The following is a 23,247-nucleotide window of genomic DNA, read 5'->3' as shown; positions in this document are numbered from 1 at the left end:
TTTATTATTTAATTATTAAATTTTATATTAAATATTAATTAATATAAAATATTAATTAATCTATTCACTGTTACAATATTTATGTTCTAGCTGTGCTACAAAAAATAAAACACTTTTTATTTTTCATTTTTTTTTTTTTTGTTTTAATAGATCATAATCTATGTTTAAATGATAAAAGAAAACTCTAAAGTTAAAAAAATTCTTAGACCAAAATTAACTTATTTATTAAGATTAAAAATGTGCGAGACAGGGTTTTCTATAACTGTGCGGTTATCGGCAAACAATAATATTATTATAATGTAATAACACAAAGTATTTTTTAGTATGATTCGTTACAAAAAAAATAACAACATGGAATACGTAATTACTTTAACTATCTATATATTAACTATCTAATATTGATAACCGAATATTATACACACGTGATTGTACGATAGCGCCATTTTGGTCACCAATGTAAACAATAATAATTTAAAATGTGTTTCTTATATACAGATTTGAAGTTAGTAACGTAGATTATATATCATTAAATTCGTTATTCTCCGGTATTATCACTATGGTGATACTTAGTATATTTTATTTTCTATACAAAGGTACGTAATAGTACGTAATAGTACGTCTGAAGCAGCGAAAAGACGACAGCAACGAAAAATGTATAGATTAATTAATAATTAATATTATTATAATTTATAATGTTATTATTCATTTTTTATTATTATTAATTATGTTTTCCATCAGCGTTCACTTTTTTGAAGTAAGTATTTCCATAATTTTTTTATGATTACATTCAATTTTTCCTTTTCAAACTCAATTTTCTTTGAACTTTCCATATAGCTTTATATTGTATTAGCTATTCCTGCCGCGACGGAAGTCACAACCTTCAATACTAGTTTAAACCGTTTGTAAGAAATTGTTGATAAAATAATAAAAAATAATAATAAAAATTAATTAAAAACGTTTTAAAAACTTCAAATGCTAAAATAATATACTAATTTGTGAATTTCAAATTGGTTTGTATGTGAAAAAAAATATTCAAACAATATATTATTATTAACATTATTATTTGTATTTTGCATATTGCATTTGGCTAAACATATATGTACTGTTGATTTTAATATAAGATTATGTCAATTTTTTTTCCTTTCATTCGATTAGCAAATATTTTTCAACGAAACGTCGAGTTATTGTTCGATAATATTTGATGGTGATTAATAATGCATTTATAATCAGTGGTACTCCCATCAATGTTATTTACGCGGACGTGTGGCTGAATATGGACATTTTTATGATTTAAACGTAATGTTTTGGCAATCGAAATTATATTGTCAAAGTTCATTCTAGTTTTGCACGTCAGCTATTAATCCACCATTCTCTTACCATTTTTCCTCTTTTTTTAACTTTTTTTTTTTCGTTGCTAATAATAATTTTTTATTTTTACAGTACCGATTTTTCTTTTGGCTTTCATAGCATTTGCTACTGCATATGCACCAAGTGTTTCTTTTTTAGAACTATTACTAGTTTTAACTCTTTCCCAAGCCTATTCTTCTAATAACATATCAGATTTTTGTCTAATATCTAAATTATTACTGTTTTCATAAGCAATGTCGTATGTTCGATAAGAAGAATCCAACGAATTGACCCCTTTGTTTCAATGAGCTAATTTTTCTTTACTTAGTTATTTCTTTACTAACTTAGTATCAGATCCACAAAACTGATACCCTGGTACATGAGCTTCGAATGTAAGCTTATTTATAAGATTACTTAAGTAGCTTTTACCAGATTTTTAACTTATGAGTAAAACACATTATGTATTATATTACAGGTTTTTTATTTTAAAACTATTAACTATTAATTATATTAAAAAAAAATAAATAAATAAAAATAATCGAGCAAAAATAAAAATTAAAAATTGATAATATTGATGTACAAATTATTAAAAATCCATCAAGACACGGATCATTATTACTAGATAGTATTCATGAAATATTGGTCGGACCTTCAGGATCGGGAAAATAATAAATATTAATGAATATTTAAGAAATTTAACCAACCATTTTATGGACCAAGAACCTTTAAATAATTATTTATTACAATTGATAAGATTAATAAGAAATATATATAATATATAAATAATATATAATAATAAATAAATAATATAATAATATATAAATAAGAAATATATAACAATAAGAATTCATCATAAAAATATAATTATGAAATTGACAAAAGAATAAGGAGATTTTGTACAAAATTAATACACTTCCAGCATCAATGAAGTATCAACATAAAAAATTTACCTACTGATGATTTTAAATTAAATATGTAAATAATTTGTAAATTAAGTATTATACCAAATTTTAAATAGAAATAGAATATAGTCATATACTATATTATATTACTTATATGTGCATTTTTTGTTTACCGTCTTAGCAATAATATTATTTCTTAGTGTCTGCAAGAATAACGTGTTATGTGACTCTTTTTTTTCGGATTTCCCTTTTTTAACAGAAATACATAATATGAAGCAATCTCAATAAACTTTTAGAATTATGAAATTCCCATTACGATAATTTTTAACGTAATAATTTATTATGTTAAGCTGCCCATACACGTTCAATAATATTTATCAATGTTTATATCAATAAATATTTCAATAAAAGATTTAATTTTTGTAAAACACACGATCAATATTATTCAACATTATATTCAGTTTCGTTCAAGATATCTAGCACCCATTATTAGTAGAAACCAAAGATTTGTTGATAACTAATACATTAGATCATATACAAGTATATAATCTAAGGTTAATACGATAAGATATTTTCAATTTGGTGCCAACATAATATATTCCAATGATAATTCTACTTTCATTATCTTTGGTAATTCTAACTTAGCTATTTCTCTCTCGCACATATCTTTTCTCCACGTATCTCTCTCTAAGCGCGGTCCATTCTTTTACATGACTATGGAGCACACCAATCACAACTGATATAACTCATAACATTTAAGTATAGCACACGCGTACACACGTTATAACGTGCGCATGTATGTCAAATTGTTTTAAACGGAAAATTGTGCACGACGCTTTGTGCATGTTTTTCGAAGCGTAATTTCGTATGGTAAAATATATTTGTACGAAACATACACATGCACGCGCGCGGGGGAGTAGGGGTGGAAATAAAATGATAAATATGCGCGTTGAGTAAATAGAAAAAATACGCGTTCGGTAAATAAGAAGTCTCGGGCGCGCGCGTGACAGATAAAATATTCGCAAAAAATCCGGGCGAAAATGAATGGGAAACATTTGACATAGAAATGTAACGGTGTCTCGAGTGCAACGGAGGTGGGGGTGGGGATGGGAAAACCGAAGTATTCTAGTTTATCTGTGATAACAAATCATAACGAGAATGTCGGTACGAAACAAGATTTCAACTACTTGGAATTTTTTAAGTTCTACCCGAGAATTACAGGAGAACATAAATCGTTGCGAAAACAGATTTTTTCCTTCTTACTTTTCTCCCTTTTATTCTTTTCCCGTCATTTCTCGAGCACGAAAAAGGATCATTCAATTTATACCCACTACTACGTAGCTTTAAACAACTCACTCGTGTTTCTTTGCGAGGGAATTTTTCAGGACCAGTGAAAAAAAAAAAGGCACCAGGAATAAGACGCACAATTTATTTATAAAACCACTATCTTTCTCGCTCTCTCTCTATCTTTCTCCATCTAGTGAGGAAAGTTAGAAAGGGGAAAATTAAACTAATTAGTATGCATCAACGACAACGGTAACAATAACGAACGCAGTCAACACGACGAGCGAACGGGTAAGATCTCGTCGTTGATCTCGTCGTCGACGAACGACTGCACACGAGGAAATATGAGCAACACAAGGCGATTTTCGCTTTCGTACCGTTCGGTAAACGACCGGTCGCCCGTTGAGTTCGACACGGGTGTCAAAGCGCGTTCACCTCGTGTGCATCTCGTACGCGTGTCGAAGTCGGTTCATTCGCGAATCTCCTCGACCAGTGGCGTAGCTAGGATTTTTCTTCTGGGAGGGGGGGGCTGATCAATTTTTACACATCGGTAGCTTAGATAATTTCTTCCATAAGCTTACCGAGTGGATGTCAAAGTTATATTTTAGATTTTGGTTCCTATAACCCTTAACATATATTGATTTAATAATACTTTTGTATACTTTAAATACTTTGGATATTGTATTTTATAGTATTATAAAATAATATATTTTATACGTTTAACTTATTAAAAAAAAAAATAATGAAAAAAGCGTTGAATTTTTTTTTTTTAATAGGACATAATATAATAGACCAATATATTTTATAATAAAACAAACCCCTACTTAATAAACATGAGTATGATATGATGAATAAAAATAATTAATAATACCAATTTAATTACTTTTTAACATTTTTAATTCATTTTATTATTAAATGACAAAAAATTAAAGTAACAATATTAACAATTAAGCATTTCCGCTGTTAACAAATGTATCAAATATTCGATCATCTGAAATTTTAATGTCTCTATGAATAGATAATAATGCGAGTCCGACAAGTCTTGACTCTGAAATGGAATTCGCGGTTCACGACCAATGCTTTATATGATATGCATAAAATACCTACTATCACAAAGTGTTAATACTAAAAATTTTAAATATTTTTACTTTTTTAGCGATTTTCATAGACCATTAATATCATTTTCTTAACATTTCGTGGGGGCTGCAGCCCCCTCAGCCTCCCCCTTTTGCTACACCACTGTCCACGACGTTTTTATCCAGCACCACGACTATCTACTGTGTTCACGTTTGGTCACGCTCGTCGCCCGGTCCGGGAAACTTGTACGAAGGACCGAACTTGTTTTCGAGGCTCGCGGAAAACCGTACACAGGCAAAACGGAACTAGCTATATAAGTTATCATGCGACCCGGTCGATATCACACGCTACAACTCTGGTCATTCTATTTCTCAGGTTATCGATCTGATTTCGAAAAAAAAATTACAAAACACGTTTAGTTGCACGATGAATCCGTATTCCCGTCGAGAACGAATAACCGGACGCTGATGGTAACGTCATTTTACTGCTAGACAATCGACTGACTATCACGAAACAAGTATCTTATGGGTTTCGTCAACAGTCTAATGATATTTACACGAATCAACGCGTACCATCCGTAGAAAGCGTTTGTGTTTAATAACCGGGGCTCGTAAGTTCATTTGCGCAAGTTCAAGTGGCATTCACACAACATCCCGCAACATCGGAACGCTAAGCGATATACAAATCCGTTTCGGAACAACGATAATAAAAAAAAAATTTAAAGTTTAATAGAACATATTTGGCGTATGGTTGATTTTTTGGAGTTATTAGCACATATTATTTTATGGAAATTCCACAAAATCGTTTTTCATGGCAGTTGAAAAAAAAATATTAGATCAATATATGCTTGAATTCGTTCTTGTTTACTTTTCCGAACATTTTTACAAAATCTTAGTGTTTTACTTTTATTAGTGTTTTTACTTTTGTACGACATTGAGTTTTATAAGCGGTACCACGGAAACAGTGTTATTGCACACCGCTACCAACCTCCTCCTATTGACGTATGCGTTGAAATCTATGGATTTATTTTCATCTCAACGTGTGTCCAGAAATTATATTTTTATTAAATGTTATCAAAGAAATAAAATATAACTTTTAAAAATATCAATGGATAATACTTATTATTTTAAATTCGTTTACATTATACATTTTTATTACATATAAATTGCGTGTAAAAGCATATTTGAATGCATATTTTATCAAATGTTAGTGCATTGCTATTTGCTTATTTATGCAATTTTTGGTGCATGCACTTACGAGCCCTGATATTAACATGAAGACAGTTAACGAGTCAACATCGTATCGTCATGAAATCTATTTGTACGCGAACGTAGTTCGATCAACGTTTTAAATTCTAACGGTTTACATGCAGCGGCAGTTTATCAGATGAGGCAAGCGAAGATTTTCCTCACCTAAGTATTGAAAATAATAAGGGGGTACACTATTTATGTAGTTATTTTCAATTGACTTTAGGTATATAAATATAAATATATAAAAGTACCCTAACCTACATATATATACTGAATGTAAATGCAGTGATATTTAAATTTAAAATGAAATAGATTTTTGTTACTATATATTATTGTCCAATACTATTTATCGAAAAACATGACAGAAATGTTCGTGAAACGACAGAACCACAGATAAGATAAATTAAGATTTTAAATTTATCTTTTCTGTGATAAAACATTCTCGAATCCGTGGTCTTGATTAATGCAAAAGCCGAAGAGTTCCGAGTGGTTAAATATATTTTGCAAATTCAAAAATTGTACAATGAACAAGTCTCCGGGTAATGTTAAAGTTATCCATTAGACCAGCGGTTCCTAAACTTTTTTTCTGCGGTGCCTTTTTTTTGGACTCAATCAAGCCATGGTGCCCTGGCTGTGAATAACATTAAAGACAGAACAAAAAAAAATGTATTGATAACCGATTTTATTCATTTTTATAAAATTTAACTTAGTTATAAAATTATGCACTTTTAAACTTAAAAAATAAATAAATAATCATTATTGCTATGATTATAATTATTATACAAAAATATTATAAGGTTAAAATGAGAATATCCGCTTATACAATAAATAATATTACATTATTTGCTATAAAGATTTTACGAAAACAATAAGGAAAAATCAATCTTATACATTTTAAACTATTTGTTATGAACGGTAGACCTCGGTGCCCTTAGAAAGTGGTCGTGGTGCCCCTAAGGTACCGCGATGCACAGTTTGGGAACCGCTGCATAAGACATTTACGTCCTATGAGGTAACTATCACTAATACAAATGGGAACTGGGAGATTGCCTTAATGTCAAGTTATATCAAGTTATAAGTATATCCGTAATACTTTTATCATAAACTAAAGATATCAGTTATTATGAAACAATGAATATTTACACTAAACATTTATATTGTTATAGTCCTAATAGACTTGTGACTTGTGAAGTTATGAATTAAAATTTATTAATATTAATTACAAAGAACAAGTTGTAACAGTTATGTTTCCTTATAATGATATTATTAACATTATTACAATAACTATTTTTCCGCCGTAGTGAAAATAACAAACGCCAGATATTAAATAACGATCATTCTGTAATTTCAATAAATCTTTAAATATTAAAAATTCAAGTGTTGAGAAATGTTTTCGTATTTTTAAGAAAATATTGTATTTTTGGTCTTGTAGATTAGACGGTTAAATAAACAATATTTGGCCTTATAATGGAATTTAAGACGTGTAAAAAAACATGAAGTGATCAAATACCATATAAATAACTTCACTAGAGCATTCTGGTTAGAATTAATAAAGAAAAAATTACAGAACAGATTAACGGATGGGAGGGGGCAACTTAAATAAAATTTCAACCTAATAAAATTAGATTATATACTATGTAAGCTAATAGGTAAGTATTATTATTGGTATATACCATACAATAATAGATAATATGACCAGTTTTATTGGAAAAATTAGAAGAATAAATACAAAATAATCCACTTTCTGAAGGCGAAAAAACAAGCCAGAAATATTTATTTATATTTTCTTGTATCAAAAATCGTTTATAAATAATTCCATTTTTTGTATGACTTGAATAAGGAATATTGTAACCTATTAGTGGTTTCTAATTATTTTCAAGTAACTGTTTTTTAATAAAATCATCAACTGTTGATTTTGAACTTAATACAATCCCTATATCTATAATTATATTTTCTACAGTACCATTGTATTGATTTATTATTAGATCAATGTCTAAATTTCTCATTAGTTGATTTGATGAATGGGAGCTGGGTCGTCTACCATTTCATTGTCTTCAATAACACATTTTCTTTTTTAAGAAAATTTTACATAAAATCGGCACTACCCTTTGATATTTTAATAAAATAACAATACAACTATATACATATGAAGTTTAATGTTGATTATCGACAGTTACAGAGGCTGTGTGCGTATTTTATCGTGCCTATATGTTAACTAACAAATTATCATTACACGATAAATATCGTCAACAATAAAATAGATAAGTACTACAAGCAGCCAGAAATTTCATTTCATCAAACAAGTTTAAATATTCGATTAGATCAGCTTTTTGACGGCAACTGATGAAAACGGACACGGCCGAAACACTATCGGCAAAACAATGCATTTTATGGGCTGCCAAAAATAGATATAATAGAAAATTCACCAGAGTCTACAGGGGGGAGCATAGCCCCTTGGCTCCCCCTTGGATCAACGTCTGCTAATGCTTTAAATGAAGGTTCTCGTTTTAATAAAATAATGTACAACGAAATTGTTAGAAAAATCAGATGTTGTTACAAATAATTGAAGTTTTAATACTGTTAGAATATTTAAAATTGGGTTTTAGAGAGGTCATGATGAGAATTCTTTATCTTCATTATCTTCTTAAACTTCTGTGAAATGTTAAATTTGCTCATCAAACGAAATTATTAGTTACTGTTTCAAAAACTAAAAAATTTGATTATTTCGAATTATTTATAAATATATATATATATATATATATATATATATATATATATATATATATATGTGTGTGTGTGTGTGTGTGTGTTTTTTTTACTTTCTCTCCAATATACATATTTTGTCATTAGATAATATTCTACATTTAGTTTAAAATCTTGTAACCAGAAACACCGAACTATGAATACTTATATTGATTAAGTATACTGTGTCCTTAGGCAACCCATCTGAAAGGCAGTTTGCTTAATAAAGTTATGTTCTATATACAAAAAAAGAAAAAAACAAAATGTAAAGGGCATTTTTAAGGGAATTATCGGTTTATTTTTGGATGATTTTTAGGGCATTTGAATAAATTATTATTATTATTATATGGCATATTTATACTTCGTTATTTTGTTTTCCGGTGCAATCGAAATCGATGCAATGTAATGATAATCGTAACAAAAAATAGGATTTGAAAATAAAAATGCTGAGCTCGTGACTTTTATTGTTCACGCAATGACCATCTCACCGCGCAATAATTAGGATTGACGTTCATGATAATCCGGACCTGTTCTCTGCCCAACCAGGTGTGTAACGTTGCGAGCTTTCGGATTTCAAAATGTTATAATATTACGTTATGTGTAGTGATTATAATTGGCGTTAAAATTTTCACATTATTTGTCATTGTCATATTCCATTTATTTCAGTCACTGGAAACTATTTTTAAACGCCTCGCTTGTTTTAAATTAAATCCAAAACATTATTATATCAGTACATCCACGCGTTTATAAATGTATACGCGAGCACAATAGAAAATAATAATACCACGTCTGTTCATTATTTAGAGACGGAATTAACAATCCAAGCGGTCAATGGTGATCCGTGAAAATATATCTCAGCTGAAGTGTGCGAGCCACATGGATAAACACAATAAATAAAAGAGCCAAAATGTTCTTAAATACATTTGATAATTTTTATAATTTGATCAAAGTAATAATTATTAAATTTTCTTGGTTATTTATCTGAGTTATACACAACACTTTTTTATTTTTTTTTAATAATTTATACAAAAAAACAAAAAATCATAATAATAATTAGTAAATAATAATAAGTAAATTTTGGTTGGTCTTTGTTAATTAGACTCGAGCCGGAAGTTGGCCACCACCATATTATGTGTCCTACCAATTATTTAGCTAATGATACTACATACGTATGATGTTAAATGCCAATACGGACCCTACTTTCCTTATTTAACTAAATATAACAATAATATAACGTAATCAGCATTTTATAATTTTTTCATTTTTATACCGTCACTTTTATATATAAAACTCTTTTTTTACATTTTTCTTATATATTTTAAGTAATTCATATGATATAACTTTAACTTTAATTGTATTAAAAATCAATTTTTCAATCAAAATTCTAAAATAAGATAAAATAAAATATTCCGATCAATTGATTTCGGTTTACTATCTTCTATTACGAGTATTTTTTTTATTATTTCTTTTATTTTTTATTAATCGTGAATAATTATAAATGCATTTAAGAATTCCAAAGAAACATGAAAAAATAGAAAAAACTATAGTCATTTGTTGCAAAAAAGGAGCGTTTCTATCGTTTTTGTTTGGTTTTCTGAGTTTTTTGAGAACGAATAATTATTAATGTACAATTATTTGGTTATACATTAAAATCGATACAATAAAGTATTAGAAGGGTGGTACGTTTGTCCAGATTTCAAACTTTTGTCGATTTTTTTGAAGACTACAATTTTTAGTAATCTTTGTTCGTCCTTCCGTTTCAGGTTTTATACAAAAATAGTTTTTATTTTCTTAAAATATTTCATTGTAATGAATTTTAAACTTTAACAAATAAAAGTTATAGAAAATCTTGATTTTGTATTTAGAATCGCATTAACTTATCTGAATAAGTCCGGAAATTTTGAACCGGTTGTTCATTATTGTAGATATATAAAAAACCATTCGGTAAACAATGAAAAATAGCGCGAACCACCCATCATTTATTTCTTTGGGTTTATTTATGTTATTCTCGTTGAAAAATTGGTTGATGCTAGTATTCAGTAGAGTGCAATATTTTTTGCATATATTTTATATACAAGTGAATTTTATCAAATCTGAAAGGTAAGACATTTGAAATGTAACTTAATTCAAAACTTGGTTTGAATCCCATTCCAACATCCTCGAATATATTTTCATATCGGTAACTTATTGTTCGATAAAAAAGTAAATATAAACGTCCAGTTGATTTTTTCGATAATTCTTCCCAATATATATATATATATATATATTATTTATTCAATATTTGAAAAATGTGATATATATAGGTGCTTTTAAGATAGTAATATGTAAAAAATGTCTAGAAATATCAGGCTTACAAATCAGTGATCTCTACTTTTCGAAATAACATTGATAAACACTTGGTATGCATACGACTATTATAAATGTTATCGTTATAAATTTGCCATAAACACGCAAACAACGTGATGGTGCGCTAAGCACAAATCGTAGAAAAACTAAAGGTTAGAATTTGAGGGGAAGACATGAAAAACATGCCAGGTAATGAAACAGAGAGAAACAGAAACTGAGACGGAAAGATAATTATTGTTGCCCGGTAGCAGACAAAACGGTAGCGGCACAAGGTGGAAAGGTGGCATCGGAAGGGATGCATGAACATTTTTACACGAACCCGACCGCCCTTCCTTCTCATATTTTCCGAATCACCGCGTACGGTGAGTGCTTAACATTTCCGCTCTCATCCCTCATTTTACCATTTCGCATACGGTTTACCGCGTGTGCGAGCGCAAATTTAGTTCTGAATCCCGAGCGTGGTATCCCACTCAGTCACCGCTACCACCGAGTGTGCAACGTGTCAAAAGTACGGGATTACCCGTGATTTATTTGGTTACCCCGACCTTTCACGTTTGTTTCGGGGAAACAATGCGCGATCGGTTTTTTTTTTCTAGTTTTACCTCAACGCACATTGTTACAAGACGAAATCGTCTCACTGCGTTCCTCAACCGTATTATTTTATCACTATATAGATTTGTTACCTAATAGATAAGCCCGAAGAATTCGTGCGCAATAAACGTACAGTAAACGTGAACGGGAGATGATCTTACTATACTCAAGTCTCCTAGCATGCATCATCGCAAACCCTCCGCAAATTTAATCCGTTTTGTAAACCGATTGGTGCGCCACTCTTGTACAAATACAGTAATATCCGAAGTGGAACAAATTTTGTACCATTTGATTCTACAACACAATAGTTTTTCAGATGTTTCCCATCCACCTCCCCCCACCCCACCCCCCGAAAGGAAATCACCAATTCCATAATCGTTGGAGCTTACTGATCTATTCTTACTAATTACTAACCTATTCAAACATTTAATGATTTAAAAACTTTTTTATAAAGGTTTTAAAAATAGTATACTATATTGAAATACCTTATACATAATTTGTTTATTATGGTAATCGTCACCAAATTTCGGATGGTTATAATAGTTATTAATCAATAGATTGTTTTTTTAAATACATCAAATGTGATTCAAACGTAAAATAGAGCCCATCATACCTGATGGATGCTAATGACCGATATTTTTCAAATCGAAAGGTGATTCGTATAAATTTTAAAACATAATTTTTAATATTGATCTGGACAAAAATATTTTAAGGTTTCAATACATCGCTATAGTAAAATGGTTGTTGAAAAGGAAAATTGTTATTTAAACAGAACTACTCATAATTAATATAAACTAAACTCGTTTGGTGGGCTATCAAACGATTGAGAACTTTATACCTTTTTGGCCGAATGATTGAGAACACTTAAAATGAACAAAGAATTTACCGCTGACCCAAAAAACGATACGATTGAGAACGAATTTATGTGTCAACGTTGCCATATCATTTATTTGGTTTTTGAAAAATTCAGAATACGTACAATAAATATTCTTGAAAAAAGTTATAAATTAATAATTATAATCGTATAAAATATTCGCCTAATAATATGTAATATATAATATGAATAAAAAATTAAAAATATGTAGGACTTATAAAAATATCTAATACCTGTAAAATGTATTTATGTATAAAAAAAAATTGTAAAATATGTAGAACTTATAAAAATATATATATTTAATCTAGCTAATCCGATAAAAGTCCGATAAATATCAACAGATTATTGATCGTTTACATTTGGCAACATTTAAAATACAATATAAATATATTTTTAGAATCAGAAAATTCCCAGAATGTCTTTATTACACATAATCGCTGTGGAATCCGAAGACGGCAATAGTAGGTAGGTATATTTTTTTGTTTTTATCGATATTGTAAGTAACTAATTGCTTAATAACTATTGAATTGTACAGGTTCCGGATGTCTATAACCATTAAGAATCATGAAAAATATAGAAGGGCTTCACAGGGGTGGCTTTAACCACTAACCAAGGGAGGGGCTAATGGAAGTTTAAGAATTTAGTTAGTTGGTTCTTTAAATCTATATACAATTTTAAATTACAGAATATGTTTTTGAGTCCTTCATAAGTAATTTATTTTTTTTTTACAATAATGACAAAGTTTAAATAATTACATTATTGGTATCAATTTTTATCTAAAACCATTTTAAAATATAGGTAAATCCATATAATTAACAACAAAAGTGAGCTATTTATTTATATAAAATAGGTACCATATTCATCAATGACTATTGACGATATTTTATTATAACTATTAATATATAATAATACTTTACTTTGTAAAATAGATAGCTTAGTCCCAGAGGGGGGGGCTAATGTCCCTTTAGCCACCCCTTTAAACCTGCCCGTGGGGCTTCAGAACCCTCAGTTTTTTTTATTGAAATTGCGCATCTGGATATACAGTAAAAAATGGAATTATCTATATTTTTATCTAGATAAACTCTATTTATGTTATATTCATTTAGATGATATTGTGGTGAAATTGTCTTATCTTGATAGTTTTTTGGTTATCTGTTCCCAACACTGTTTGCTTCACCACACATTGTTCTTCGTCGTTTTCTTCTACTCCACTTTTCGAAACCGTACCCAACGCTATTTGTTCATCGGTAAGACGCTCGAAGCCTGGATCATTGGGCTCACAGTTTACCCCCTCGTTAATTGCTATCTTTGTCAACACTCTGTCCTCCAGTAAAAGATTTCGCAAAACGAGCCAAATCAAAACCATAGTGTTCTTTTTCGGCTATGGCGACCCAATCAAACCGATAATGATATACAATGTTATTTTTCGTACACACGTACGCATGCCGTTAACGTCGAATCCACCGTGCAGAACTAGTCCGAAGGGCCGGAAAACGAGTGAAATCCGTGCGCGGGACAAGCATGGTTGTTTTCCGAGTGCGTGGACCATTACGCGCGCGTTTAACATCGCACCGCGTACGACCGATAACGACGGAACAATAACGGCACACGGTTGATTAAAAGCGCGCCGGCGGCCACCGCCCACGTCTCGGCGGGCGTCCGCTTCGTCGCGCCGGCGATATGACAACCGCACGCACGCCGGGCAATAAATATTCCGCGCCGAGAAACAACGCGCCGCCGCCGTCGGATTTAATCGCGTCCGTTCCGCATAATACGATCGTGTGCGTATTCCTGGAGGGACTGCTCGCCCCCGCGGGTGGCGTACCGCACGCGTGTGCACGTCCGTCGTCCGCGGCGGTGTAATCCCGTACGTGTAAAACGCGCGGCACGGTCGGGAAACAAAACGTGCGCGGCGCGAACGAGCGGATGAAAAACCGCGCGCGATGGCTACGGCGGTGGAGCAGGCGCGCGTTCCTGAAGCCGGTTGCGACGACGACGCGGTTACGGAAGGACGCGCGGCGGCGGGCGTTCGCTTTTGCCCTAACGACCAGCGAGACGGTCCTGCGGGACAGAAACCGACGCGACATCACCGCAACGCGCACACGTATAGATATACTTAGGAAGTTCACCGTACATAAACCGTGCGGTGTCGTCGCACACCACTCCGCGTCGTCCCGCGGTTCATCCGCGCGCCTCCGCCCCGGGTGTCTGTCTTAAGGAGAACTTACATAACGTTAGACGGTTTTCGCGTCCGCGTTTTATGGACTTTTACCCGAAATCCCTCTCGTTCTCCGCCCTCGGCCGTCCTCGGTCCGTGCCCGGCGCGGCCGTTCGTTTATCCGTTTCGCCGCCGAACAAATTTTTCGTCGCCGTAAATAACAATTTAGGAAAGGAAAAAAATAAAAATAAGAGGATATAAACTTTATTCTTGAACATTCATATATATATATATATATACACACCACCACCGTGACTGTCTGGTACATATAAACAGATCAGAATTACTTTTGCCTCGTCTCCCGGTCCCCTGCCGCGTAGGTGTTCGTATAGCGTCACGGATCAGCGTTAAGGACGACGACGTTGGCGGGGACGCGTTTTAATGTTATTTATACGTTTAAAGCACGTTTATTGCGCGTAAGTATTATTCCGTCGGCACCGATGTATAAATGCGTGAAAAATATTAGGGTCTATCATCGCCACCAACCCTCGTGTCATTCGCGCGCCTATAAAACTGACCCCATCACTCGTCCAAAGCGTATTATTATAATGCGGTACGGTTACAGGACAATGTAACGATCCCCCGTCGCAACGGACGTACTCGTTTATATTGTATACCCGAACTTGTTACGCGTTTTACGACCCACCGTCCCGGTCCAGCCGGTTCTTATACTTGCGTTTCCCGGTCCTTTTCCCCGGAACCCCATCTCGCTCACGATATTTCGTGAACAACAATGCGGGACCGGCGCGTAAAAAAAATTTCGTGAACAGGAACAATCGACGCAATATTGCAATTGGTATTTTTGTATCAGTCGGACGTTCCTCGTACCCGTATGATTGAAAGGAAATTCCATCGTACAAGTCGGGTACCTATAATGAGCTGTTGATTTGCGGTCGCAATAAATCATGAACCGTTTTACAATTATAATTGGAGTTGGGATTTCGACATGCGTTTCGCATTGTTTATCAACATAATTTTCGTAATTCTTGTGTGGATGAAATCAGTTTCAAGTACTTTTGATTGAGAGAATATATAAGTTTGTCGTACTTATTTATTTTAGTTATTTAACAATCGTGAATACTCTTCTCTTCATTTTTTTTTTATTTTTGAGCATTTTAGGATTTTTCCCGTTGTTTTGTTGTTCTTGTATCCAAGATTTGAGTTTGAAATTTTATTCTAAAATTATCACGTGCTAACGTGGTTTTGGCGTGAATAAAAAAATAATTTTCATCCAAAAACCTAAAGTAAGTTCTAGTGATTCAATGTAATAATTCATAAGGTACAGCTAAATAAATACATAGTTCAATAACTTTCAAATAATTGGCAAATATGTAGAAATTAATGTTTTCTCCTAGATTAAAAACAGTCAATGATGTTCAGTGTTGTTTGGAATACTTTTTTTTCAACTCAATTTTATAAAACGTTATTTTTATCAAGGCTTTGCACCCGAATAATTTTTTCGGATTTCGGGTTTCGAGTGTTGAATATATTCGGATGTTCAAACACCGCAATACAACATTTAAACAAACGTTTGGGTGTTAATAACCGTTATTATTCGGGTTAATATTGGTTAATACGGGTGTTAAGTAATCAAGGAAAAACATTATTTTTCATTGGTGGAATACGGTGGGGAGGCTGAGTCACTCTCCACTAATGAAATATTTATATTTTTTGTTATCTGCCTATGTAATAAAATATAAATTTCTTGTACAACTGTGCAACAGTTTTTTAGACCAATCTATCATTATGTTAATTTCAAGTAATGGTGTAACTACGATTTATTTTCTGGGAAGAAGGAGTTATTTTATATGTGTATGAAGCTTATAAATTATAATATCTATTACAATTAAAATACTAACACTATGTCCTACTCCTAGTTAGTGCGGGCCAGTGGCGTAACCAGAACTTTTAATGCCCGTGGCAAAATAATCCAATCGGGCCCTTAGTTTTATAAATTAGGAAAAAAGAGATATGAGGAATATCCTACAAAAACTAACCACCTATAAAATTCTACCCTTTAAGGTTACAAACAATGAAAAGCATGTTTAGTGTAATATTATTTTTATAGTAAAATTGTAATAAACATTTTTTGGTTTAAAAAATATATACAAAGCAATACAAAAATTTAAATATTCAAAATTTCTTCTTTCTTGCTTTTGCTTCGGCAAACATATCGATTAAATTTTCAAAGTCAACTTCTCGGGCTGTTTCTTGTTCGATTGAAATTAATGCCAGACCACTTAAATGATCTTGCATCATTGTACTCCTTAAATATCCTTTAATAATTTTTAGTTTCGAAAATGACCGTTCCGCGCTTGCAGATGTAACAGGAATTGTCAAAAATAATAAAAGAGCAGTACATACTTCTGAGAAACTGGCTGTTAAAGAATGATTTTTCACCATTAAAAGTTGAGCAAGATCTCTAGTTGAATTAAGTTGACTTATTTGATTTTTAAGAGTTGATCTTACAGCTAAAATTTCACTTGTAAATGTTTTTGATATGTCTTTATCATATTTGTTTACCAACTTCGTAGCTTCATTTAAAAGCTCTAAATCTGTTGCTGATGTAAGAAAAGATGGTTGTAAACATGTGAAATTTAGCATTAATTCATGAAAACTTGAAATACGTTTACTTATTTGATTTATTAATCTATCCAACGTTCTATTAAAAATAGTTACACGAAATAAGCTTTCTGGACAAGTTAAACGCATATCAGTACATAGTTCATCGAAATATCTTTTTACAACTTTACGACGTTTGTTTTGAAACTCTGTAGAGATAGACCAACTTTTAGCAACTATATTTGCTTCTTCCAAGAGATCATTAAAATTACATCTATATTCTTTTAATTGTTCATAACAGTTTTTTAATAAATTGGATGCATTATCTAAATCAACTGACTTTGACTGGAGAATTTTAGAAGTTAGGTTTATAATTTGTAAAATTTTACATTGAAAAACTTAAGTGCAAATAAAATTATAATTTTCAATTTGTTTTTTAATCCCTTCAGCTTCATTTCGCTCATCTAACTTAGAGCTGCAAAGTATAACTTTTGTTAAAGCTTTTTGAATTTCAACAAATCTAATTTTAAGCGCAAAAACTGCTTCATAACGACCAGCCCATCTTGTGGGATTAAGTTTTTTTATTAATAATCCATTTTGACTGTTCGATTCCTTAATTAAATCTGATAATATACGCCATCTTACTATACTATGTCCAAAAAAAACAAAAACTCGTTGAACAACATCAAAAAAGATTTTCATTTCTGTTATTTCTTTCACAGCATCATTGACAACTAAATTTAAATTATGAGCAGAGCAATGGACATAAGCTGCGCTTGGCTCAATGTCTTTAATTCTTTTTTGTAGGCCATTATACATATCACTCATATTGGCAGCCCCGTCATAGCCCTGACCACGACACTTGGCGATAGACAATCCCTTTTTTTCAATATTCTGTAATATTAGTTCAGAAAGAGAAGAAGCAGATTGATCAACAACTTCATGAAATGCTAAAAAAGTTTCCTTAACACATACATTTTTTGGGTTTCCATATTCATCTTTTTCTATAACACAATAACGATAAATTTCACTTAACTGATCAACCTTTGAAATATCTTGCGTTGTATCAATTATAATGGAAAAAAAAGGAGCTTCTTTAATATTAAGTATTAACTCGTCTTCGACTTTATTTGAAATTAACTGTATTAGTTCATTTTGAATTTTAGGGCTACAGTAGTTTACTTTATTATACCCTGATTAATAACTTTTTCTAGTACTGGGTCGTATTTTGCAAGTAACTTAATAAAACAAATAAAATTGCCGTTTTCTCCTTTTCCACTACCGAGCTCTTCTCTGTGACCACGAAAAGGTAAACTTCGCATAGCTAATGTAAGAGTAATATTTAAAATTCTCTCTAAAACCTGACGCCAAAATAATTTTTCTTTTTTTATATTCTGTTCTAGTTCTTCGTTTAATGTTTTATTTAAAAACCATTTTTCATATACTAAACAGGAAATGTAGTAAACGTGTGATTGCTCGTGTCTTTTAATACCATCTACTATGTGTTTCCAATCACAATATCCTGTAGTCCAAATTTCTTGAAAGCCAGTGGATGTGCGATCTCCAAATAGCCAGCATGACCTACAATACGCTTTTTGAAGTATAGTCGAATAACATAGCCACGAACGTTCGATTTTTAAACCAGATTTGGACACTGTAAAATAATACTTTTCAAAAAAAGATCTACCGTCTGAATTTTTAGCGAAGGGCCCTTTAGCTTTAGGTTTACTATGCCCATTTTCAATTATGAACCGTTTAGTTTGAGCATCTAAAACGATTTCTTTAAAATGTCCAATATCCGTCGGATCAGAAGAAGTTTCAATAATATTTTTAAAAACAATATCAAAAGATTCATTTTGATTCGTACCTTTATATGAACAGCATGACAACATTTCTGGGGCGGATTCTTCATTTTTTTCACTATCTACAGAACTAAGTTCAACACTTTGTTCACTATTAACCTCGGTATTAACACTTTTAATTATTATTTCACTTTTATTTTCACGAGGAATGGTACTAGAAAAAAAACTACTAATTTTAGGCAATTTTAATAATTTTTCTTGTTCTTCCGTTTTTTTCTTACGCTTTTCATACCCACTAGGTATTTTTTTCGACATGATTGATTACAATACCTATACGAATACGAATCACTGATTCACAGCAAAAGGTGAAAACAAAATCGGTCTACGACACGTCATTGACCAATAACAAAATAAAATATAAATTAAAAGAACATAGTGTAACAACGACTAAACGACGGTCACTTTTTCCTTGAATAGTTCTAATCTAATCTAGTATCTAAATATAAAATATAAATGTTACGTTCGGTTTCAAAGACAAGCGATTGTGATACGCTTCATTGTTATTTCCATTCTACAAATAACAATATCATTAAATGTATAATAATAATATTAATATAGACAATGTCGACGGACTGGTAAATAAAATAATCTATAAAAATAATCGTGATCAGTTATTAAATTTATTTTATTTTACAAGAATATACATATATTTTTAAACAGAATCGTGTTTATAAATTTCACTAATGGTGGTTTGTTTTTGAATGTACTATTTTTTTCTTGAAGGGCCTTCTAGAGTCGTGGGCCCGTGGCCCATTGCCCGTCATGCCACCCTTCGTTACGCCACTGGTGCGGGCATATCGTATGCGACAAAAAACAAATTATTTTGTATTCTGCATTTGCGTTTGTGGCATAGGCAGACATCGAGGGAAGAGGTCTTGAGGGGACTAAGCCCCCCTAGAAATATAAAATACAGGTCTTAGCCCCCCTAGCTCTAAAAATTGTTAAGAGACGAAAAATACAATAATTTTTATAACTAAAAAAGTGCATTTTTAATAACCAAATTAAAAAAATATATTCTGTGATAAAAATTAAATCAAATTCGTAAAATTTTACAAACTTCTTGTCATGACTTGGAACGATCGCAATTAATGTAATATTAATAATATGTAATAATACCCGTATAGGTTGTTTAATTTAATTAATTAATAATTTCTGTTAATAATACCTACTCCAAAAATGTTTAAAATGAGGCACCTAATTGTTTTTTTGTTTAAATTGTTGATTAAAAATGGCAAATTGTCATAGTTCGTAAATTGCCTTGTTGAAATAAATAATTGCGCACAGTTGTTTCTATAGGTATAATAAGCAAATAATGCTCAGCCCCCCCCCCACAAATTTCACCAAATGTCTGCTTATGGTTTGTGATGCGTGCTCACATTAAAAACGCACTAGCTAGAACATAGCGTAATACAAAAATGATAATAATTTGTACTTATGAATGTTACGATGAAATTATTACACCAACAAAAATTGACAATTCATGACATAGACATATGTCATACACTGAACAAATATGAATAACGCGAACAACAATTTAGGTAATTATACGCGAGACATCAATTCTATTTCAGACTTACAATATTGTAATAAATAACGACTCGGTGATTCGTAGAAGACCTATTACCTATTAAATTATAATAATACGACGTATCCGCTTGGGATAGTTTCAGTGGCGGTGCCAGGGGTGGTCCAGGGTGGGCCCAGGCCCACCTTAAAATGTCTCGGGCCCCCCCCTGTGACCCACCCCAAAAATTAAATTTAATCATATTAGAACACTAAAAAACATCTCATGACTAAATCATGATTTATCAAAATATGAAAATATTAAGTCATAATAGATGGCGTGAACAACATTTTGAATGGGTTGAAAACTATGCACTATGCTTTCAAGCCTCATAAATAACGTGTATTTTCCAGCGGCTGAATACGAAAATAATAAGTTATATTTATTAATTATTAAATATTAATCAATGTTATTAATAATTTTGTTGAAAATTCCACGAACTACGAGTTTAGATTATTAACCAACTATGGTAAAGAAAATACAATGGAAAACATTCTATTTTTAGATACTTTTGAAATAATATTGTATTGTATAGTTGTAAGAATCAGTAACAGTTTTATCGACGGCAATGCGCGAGGTACTGTTATCTACAATCTACTGTACATTTTTAATCTTGTATATTCGTGTACCTATGTAATTTATACTATTCTATGTTTTGTGATCATTTGACAGTTCATTTTGTTCTTGATTGTTACTTAACTGTTTGGTGTTCAAGGTATTTTACCCATACGATTTTCGCCATTTTAAATTAAATCAATATTTAATTAATTAATTATTTAAACGTTTTAACTTGTCATCATGTCAGAAAGCAATATCGAAAATGAGACTATTAAAACAAAAAAGGTCAGGTCTATAAAATCTTTTTTTTCTGCGCCTAAGAAGATAAAATTGGAAATAAACAATGCATCTGATTTTGATTCTTCTTCTGATGGTAAGTTTTTTTAAATAAATAATATGAGAACTAATAATTAATATTAAAACATACCTAATGAACATTTTAGCAATGAATCCAAAAACTACAAAATTTGTAGTAAATAAAAATATTCATCATTCGACTGTAATGGTGATTGAACATAATACAACTAATACAGAGTTTTCGAAACCATAAGTAAGTCGAAAAGTAAGTTGATAATTTTTTTCCAAATGATTTTTCGGTATAATATATTATTATTATTTATAACTAAGGCTGTAAATTTAATGCACTATAAATCTTAAAAATTCAATAAAAATATATATAAAAAAAAAATGCAATATAAAATGCCAAAAATTATAATATATTATACATTAGTACATTACATTTTACATGCATAAAAATGTGTTTATTTAATAATAAAAATATCGATTGAATTTAAATTTTGTATAATTAAACATTTTTCAAATAAAATAAATTGTACTATGATTTTAACATACAATTTAATTTGAACTTGTTTAGTAATACAAATGAACTACCTAATCAAGAACTTGATAAATCAAATTATTCATCTTCATCTAGTACTTGTAGTAGTGTTGACTTATGCAGGTAAATTAATCATACCTTTAATAATTATTAATTAATACCTAATGTTTAATAGCTTACTTAGGAATTTATATTGAATTATTATTTTTTTTTTTTTTTAATTTAGTTCAAGCTATGAAAGTACTAATGAAATTGATAAATCTATTTTTACAAACTGTGAAACGGAATTAGAGTACATAGTCAAGCCTCAAAGCCTTCGTACAGTTCCTGGTCTTTATGATATTTCACAAACCATCGATGAAGAGCCATATCAATCAAATTTAAAGAACTTTCCTAAGACCACCTATGGTACTGGGAGGACAAAGAGGACCAGAAGTTTTCAATTTTGTTGGTATGAGCAATTTAAGTGGATAGAATATAGTCAAAGTGAAAATACTGTATATTGTTTTCCTTGTAGGTTTTTTTTCAATTAAACAAAAGAACAATAGTGCTAGTATGTTTATAAGTACAGGTTACACTAATTGGAAAAATACAATGTCTTGTAGGAAATTTTTTGAGACATGATAATAGTGATGAACATAAAAACTGTACTATTTCATGAATAGAATTTAAAAAAAAAACAAATTAAATAAGACTTCTGTATTATCACAATTAAATAATTATCATACTAGTATTGTAATTGAAAATAAAAAATATATGGAAGCAATAATAATTTCTTTAAGAATGTTAGCTTTTCAGGATATTGCCTTCCGTGGACATCTTGAAAATGAATCTAGTATAAATCAAGGAAATTTCTTAGAGTTGATGAATGTTATTTCTCTTTTTGATAATGTTGTTAAAAAAAAATGAATGGCCCAAAAAATGCTAGGTATCTTCATCATTCAATACAGAAAGAATTAATTCACATCATGGCTAGTATGTTAATAAATAAAATATCTTCTGAACTAGACAAATCTAGATATTTTGCAATAATGATATATGAAACTAAGGATATTACAAAAACTGAACAACTATCAGTTGTTGTTAGATATTATTATAACAATGAAATTAAAGAGCGATTTTTAGGGTTTACTCCACTAAAAAATTTAGATGCAAACACATTATTTAATCATATTAAAATTAAATTAAATTAATGTAAGATTGATATAAATAAATGTGTTGCATAGACCTAT

At 30.9% G+C, this 23,247-nt stretch overlaps 1 protein-coding gene across 1 annotated transcript; it reads right to left on the bottom strand.

The window, feature by feature from the left end:
- Positions 1-16,764: 16,764 nt before the first annotated feature.
- LOC112683458 (zinc finger MYM-type protein 1-like) lies at positions 16,765-19,310 on the bottom strand. Its single transcript, XM_025554510.1, has 4 exons — positions 19,288-19,310; positions 18,386-19,209; positions 17,663-18,197; positions 16,765-17,467 (listed from the first exon to the last, which is right to left on the bottom strand). Exons 1-4 carry the CDS (start codon positions 19,308-19,310, stop codon positions 16,765-16,767), a joined length of 2,085 nt encoding a protein of 694 aa, XP_025410295.1.
- Between the last annotated feature and the right edge of the window lie 3,937 nt (positions 19,311-23,247).

Source organism: Sipha flava, unplaced genomic scaffold (genome assembly GCF_003268045.1).
Source record: "Sipha flava isolate LNK unplaced genomic scaffold, YSA_version1 226_pilon_pilon, whole genome shotgun sequence".
NCBI classification, from domain to species: domain Eukaryota; kingdom Metazoa; phylum Arthropoda; class Insecta; order Hemiptera; family Aphididae; genus Sipha; species Sipha flava.
The sequence above is the reverse complement of the archived record's forward strand: the minus strand, read 5'-3'. Positions and strand labels throughout refer to the sequence as shown.